Source organism: Rhagoletis zephyria, unplaced genomic scaffold, assembly GCF_001687245.7.
Source record: "Rhagoletis zephyria isolate East Lansing unplaced genomic scaffold, Rhagoletis_zephyria_1.1 Rzeph_scaffold_06011, whole genome shotgun sequence".
Classification (NCBI taxonomy): domain Eukaryota; kingdom Metazoa; phylum Arthropoda; class Insecta; order Diptera; family Tephritidae; genus Rhagoletis; species Rhagoletis zephyria.
In genome coordinates this window covers 32,175-38,489 of record NW_016163094.1, presented here as the reverse complement: position 1 = coordinate 38,489, position 6,315 = coordinate 32,175, and the positions used below count along the sequence as shown (strand labels likewise).

Below are 6,315 nucleotides of genomic sequence, written 5' to 3'. Positions count from 1 at the left end.
CTGGTTTCATTGTTTTGAGGAAAACAGCAATAGCAAAAAACGCACAAAGCGGGTGCTTTAGTTTTGGCCAATACTGTATGTATATGTTTATGTAAACACTTGCTTAAAGGTACGTACGTACATACATACATTGGTTATATGTATGTATCTACTTACATACATAAATAAAATGCAAAATGTATGCATGTATGTATATATTTTTGTTAAAAAGCATAGATATATGGACATATTTTGAAAAAATTGTCCACAAACGATGAAACAATGACGTCACTATACGTTAATTATTTACATATATAAGTATTTATTTTAAACATTTGGCACAGCATCATCGAGTCTACATTCGAGTTGTTTTTCAGTTTTCGTTTTCGCATTCGCATTTTACTAAATTTGCAAATCGCTTGAACAACAACAAAGCGACTTAGTTTCAAAGGCACACCACATTCTATGTAGATAAAACCGTTACGTATGTATATATTTTTTTGATTTTGCAAATGCGGCAGTTTGCGCAGGCGTCTAGAATTTGCATTGAATTAAGTAAGTAGTCACTCCATTTGGTAAGTAAAAAAAAATTCTGTTGCAATCGAAATCGATGCATTGCATTTTTAGCACGTTATTGGTGACGCTATTTTGACGTAGATGTCGTAAAACTGGGCATAAATATATTCACATAAAATCACATACCGTGTTTATATGTATGTACATATACATATATGTACGTACATTAGGGCGTCCCTTATTTTTTATTTTGAAAGAAATTTCAAGTCTCACCCTCCAAAAAAGTTGAGATTGGCTACAAAGAGAGCTGCCCTAAAATTTTACACCTCTTGGACCACGTCTTTGCTACCCGACTTGCCGACTTTGAAGTTTGAGTTGCTGTAACTCATACCACATGGTTACCCATGGGCATACATGCGTATTGGAGCGTGTTCACGAGGATCGTTCATTATATTCTAACTGTACAAAGAAAATTTTAAATTAAGATTATTGAAAAAAAATTTTACAGGCAAGTTAAAGAAATAAATTTACCTAATTTAGTGATCAAAAATTAAATGAGATTTTATACACTAAATAACTGGACATGAATCATTATGTGGTATCAGTTAAAGCAATTCAAAATTCAAACGCAAGTCGGGTAGGGAAGGCGTGGTCCAAGGGGTGTAAAATTTTAGGACAGTTCTTTTTATAGCCATCCTCAACTTTCTGGGGGGGTGATACCGATAATAGGTGTAAATAAATCTGTCCATACAAATATGGGACAGCCTAATGTATATACATATGGCTCATTTGTTAAAAATACTGACACAACGCGAAAGACGAAATTTTTGAGCAAATGAAGCAGACTTAATCGTTACAAAATGCTTTATATTCTGTAAACAATTTTTTGCTAAAATCTGAGTGCAATAGTTTACACGAAAGAAGAAAACGTACATCTCTATAGATACTCTATATAGAGACTATATACATATAGTGCTGAACTGAATATAGAACTGAGGAAACCTGAAATTTTTAAGTTTTTCACTAACCCCCCTATCATGAATTTTCACACGATAGACGATAAACGCTTGCAAGCGTATCGTACGAAATCAGTTCTCGTATAATCGTTTTCATACGCCCGACAGATGTATTGTTGTGAATGGCTGTGGTTTTTTTTTTCACTTTTTATTGAGAACCAGCACAAATCAGCTACGCTAATTATCGGATTTCATACGACAACATCGATTCGTAATAGATAATAAATAACAGAATGCAAGCGTCTATCGTGTAGCGTACGAATTTGGTTTGGAACTGTGATTTATTTTTTTTTTTTCGTAGTAATTGCAACTTACTATTTATTGAAAAAAATATTTGATTCCTTTCAAATATTTACATATGTACTTTTTTCCTCCAAATAAGTTTGTTACTTCGAAAATAAATGTGAAAATAAAACTATATCTAAAATTTAAAATAAATTTATTTTGTAAATTTTAATTATTAATAGGCTTTTAAAAAGTACCGTTGGGGTATTAAAGACGACTAGTCTCTATTTGTACCAGGTTTGGGTATTAAAGTCGTCTAGTCTACATTTGTACCTGTGCGGGTATAAAAGGGTACAATTAGTCTCTTCATAGGACATGCTCGAACAAAAGGGAACAGTTCAGTCCATACAAAGGGATGCAAAGTGCCATTAGCCGCATGTTCCTTTGCGACTCATCGCGGACACATCCCGGACTCGTCGCATTTTTTGCAGGGTAGATACTATAGTAGCAGGGCCGCCATGAGAACTCGTCTAAAACGAGGTAAGAACAGAAATATTGAGGCTTAATAACTCCAAAGCGCCCAGAGCCAACGTTTTAGCGACTGAGCCGCTCTAAGCTGTTAACTCGAAATATTTGACGTTGCGCCTTTAATGTGCGGGATACATTATGTGAACGATCAAAAGGTCAAACATTGTCTAACACAGTTACAATTTCGGAGCTTCCGTGTGTTACGATTGGCCCCATGGATGTGAATTGCCAATATTACATTGCATGCGCTTCAAGTTTTTCGTTTTAAACCTTACCGTCCAGAGGCGGCAAGGGTCCTACAGTTATCAAGAGCTACAGTGGCGGGGAAGCTCAGCCGAACACATTAAACATGTTTTTTTTCCGATTTTTATTGGGTAGTTATGTACATATTTTATAATAACATCCGCCCACACTGCCAATAAATTTTTGTCTACCACCTGTTATCTATTCCTTATCAATCTTCCATAAAGCTAAGTGCGACAGTGATTTGCTGCCAATTACGCAATCATCCTCGTAGCATTAACATATTATTATAATCCCATTCGTCATTTGTATAAAAGTTAGAAGGTATTAATCTAATTTTATATCCACTCCTGTCTCATTTCAGTTTCCGACGACAAATCGAAATGTTCAAGATTAATACAAAAACGGATGCCATCGCAATACAGCGTCAGGCCAAGACGACACCACTCGTCGATGACTATGAAATCTCCAACAAGGTGCTCGGCCTGGGCATCAACGGCAAAGTGGTACAGTGCACTAATCGCAAAACCAAACAAACATATGCGCTAAAAGTGCTGCTGGACAATCCGAAGGCCAGACGTGAAGTCGATCTGCATTGGCGTGCAAGCGGCTGCAGACACATAGTCAACATTATGGATGTCTATGAGAACACATATGGCGGCAATAAATGTCTGCTTGTCGTGATGGAATGGTGAGTTGTGTGACATATGCAGAATACTTCGTTATACGAATATGCACCGAATTCATTGTTTAATTTTCCTGTTTATTTTTTGTCAGCATGGAGGGTGGCGAACTGTTTCAGCGCATACAAGACAATGCGGATGGCAATTTCTCGGAGCGTGGTAAGCGCCTAAAGTGACATTATCTTATCTTGAGTAATTTTTAATGCATTTTCTTGCTTTGATTGCCATAGAGGCCGCACAGATCATGCACGAGATCTGCATTGCGGTACATTACTTGCATAGCCGCGACATTGCGCATCGTGACTTAAAGCCAGAGAATCTGTTGTACACCACCAATGATAAGAATGCGATATTGAAATTGACAGATTTTGGTTTTGCAAAGGAAACGCTGGTAAAGGACACACTACAGACGCCGTGCTATACGCCATACTATGTTGGTGAGTGTAAATGGTAACAAGGTATTTTTTTAGTTGAACAGGTTTTTTTTGTTTAATCAATGGGGCATCGCAGAAGAAGGCACAATGCGACATAGCTTTTGTATCTCAATGCTGAGACCCCAACCCTAAAAGCCTAAGACGTCTTCAGTTTTCCTAATAAAAACTAAAAGGACATTCATAAGGTTGTGAAGTTAGACTATAGGCATAGAAATCGAGTCATCGTCATTCTGTCATATATGGCTTAATTTAAAATATTTGCTATGACAACCGACTCCTTGGGAAGGAAATAAGATTACCGATAAACTTGCAGGGATATAGCATAAACCCCTTTCATCGGCCCATAGGCCTTCTGCGGCATATAAAAGGTGACGGACGCTCTCTACTCTAGCCAAAATAGAGGGAAAAGCTCACAAAAATCGTCACTGTGATAATCGAGAATGGACAAGTAACTGTCAACGCCCCTGTTGTAAAGGTTATAAAAGTTGTAAAATCTATAAGGTTGACGTGTGATTAGACTAGTAACTACTGAAAGAATCATAGTCTGGGTCGTTATGTATTTAATAAGTTAAGCAACAGGCTTAGAGCAGAAGCGTTTTTATTGAGCATCGCGCCTAATTAAGTAGTAACATAGTATCAATTATCCGCCTACGGTTTTAGAGGTCCAAGGGTCTATATCACTGGCGTAGTCTCTGATAGCGAAATTTTAATGAATCTGATTTCTAAGGAATCAGATTTGGGTTTATCAAACCTTTTTGGTTAATTGGTTATCTAGTTAAAGTTTACTATTCCCCAGTGGTATTTATTTATTATAACTCGATAACCAGCGAGGTGTGAGTATCCCGATTTGCTTTTGGTTCGCTACATCTTCTTAGCCTTTCTTTTTTTTTGTGCCTAAAGTAAAGTGTTTGTGTGACAATTTATGCTGAAACTGAAATAGGAATAGTTGCGTTCCAGATGCTTCACGATTTGCAGGTTTTTACAGGAAGTCGTTCCAGGTGACCACCTCCCATAAGGTTTATTAATGGGGAAAACAGCTGTTCCTGCAAATCGTGAATTTCGTGAATATCGTGAAGCATCTGGAACGCAACTAATATCTCCACTGTTTCCTTGTAAATATTAACCATAGTGTTAAAATTTCCTCGAAAAATGCCCCCTAACCTAAAAAGACTTCGAAGTGTCACACTTTATATGACAAATTTGTTTCTAGTTTTGCACGTTCCTGGTTTATGCATTTAACGGAATTACATTTATTTTCTTGCAGCTCCCGAGGTGCTTGGTCCCGAAAAGTATGATAAAAGTTGTGACATCTGGTCGCTGGGTGTTATCATGTACATTCTACTCTGCGGCTTTCCACCATTCTACAGCAACAACGGTCTCGCCATCTCACCGGGCATGAAGAAGCGCATACGTACCGGTCAATATGATTTTCCCAATCCGGAATGGGCAAATGTCAGCCAAGCTGCCAAAGACTTAATCAAAGGCATGCTAAATGTGGATCCCACCAAGCGTTTGACAATCGATCAGGTGATCAGAAATAATTGGATTGCACAGTACACACAAGTGCCACAAACACCGTTATGTACGGGTCGTATGCTAAAGGAGGGCGAAGAGACATGGCCGGAAGTTCAGGAGGAAATGACACGTTCATTGGCCACGATGCGCGTCGACTACGATCAGGTGAGCGAAAAAGTAAACGTTGATGTAACATATCAAAATGTTTTTTTCGAGTTTACTAATATCACTAAAACTTACATATGTATACACTCTTATTTTTCTTAAATTAAAATATAAATCAGATGCATGTCAAGGCGCTGGACAAATCCAATAATGCACTGCTGACGAAGCGGCGAAAAAAATTCGAAGAAGAATTGGCGGCGCAAAATAAAAAGTAAATAGCTTTTGTTTAAAAATGCAATTTACACAAGAACAAAAACCCATTTATGTATTTATAATAAACAAAAAAAAAAACACACACTTAATATTTGTTAATGGTTGCACTCAAGTACATAAGGTTTCTGGCCTACAGACGCGTACGTATGGAGTGATGCGGCGTTATAGACAACCTAAATAGTATATATACATATACTACTACATACTACCTACTAAATGGAGGAGAAGGTGCAACATACATACATACCTATATATTTGGACTCGTAGTGCGTGCTGAGCCTGCGCATTCCAGCAACCAAATGCGCATCGTCAAGTTTGGAGAGATATTTTTTGACAATTTGGACGGTATTTTGTGTAATTTTTACATAGAAACGATACCTAGTATAAAAAATAAGTACATAAATATACATACATAAAATATACACAAGAGATATAATGCGAAAGTGCTCTTTTTTCCTTTACTATGTAAAAGCTTATTTTAGTAGATTAAGTAATGCGCGTTGACAACTTTCAGCTACCGCTAATTAATGAATTGCTATATACATACATACATAGTATGTACAACCATATGTATGTATATTCGTTCATACATAAGTATGTACATACATACATGCAATGAAAGTATGCAAAAGTTCCAAAAAAAATTAACGGCTTCAAAGCAAAGGTTACTGTTTTCGATGAAAAACAGTAAAATTTAACTAAACTGCATTCATTTTTTACGTATGTAAATACATACAAACAAATATACATGCATATGTAAAAAGTGCGCATTACATATGTATGTTTTGACATTGCTGG

General features: G+C 36.8%; 1 protein-coding gene across 2 annotated transcripts; it reads left to right on the top strand.

The window, feature by feature from the left end:
- The first annotated feature begins 2,868 nt into the window (after nucleotides 1-2,868).
- On the top strand, nucleotides 2,869-5,908 carry MAPk-Ak2 (MAP kinase-activated protein kinase 2). Of its 2 annotated transcripts, none has more exons than XM_017628530.1 (6): nucleotides 2,869-3,198; nucleotides 3,285-3,349; nucleotides 3,421-3,627; nucleotides 4,889-5,304; nucleotides 5,424-5,515; nucleotides 5,654-5,908. In XM_017628530.1, the coding sequence occupies exons 1-6, from the start codon at nucleotides 2,891-2,893 to the stop codon at nucleotides 5,670-5,672; spliced, it is 1,107 nt and encodes a 368-aa protein (XP_017484019.1). In that variant the 5' UTR covers nucleotides 2,869-2,890; the 3' UTR covers nucleotides 5,673-5,908. The 2 variants fall into 2 exon arrangements, with proteins under 2 accessions (XP_017484019.1, XP_017484020.1); XM_017628531.1 differs by having other exon boundaries at nucleotides 5,631-5,908.
- Nucleotides 5,909-6,315: the final 407 nt, after the last annotated feature.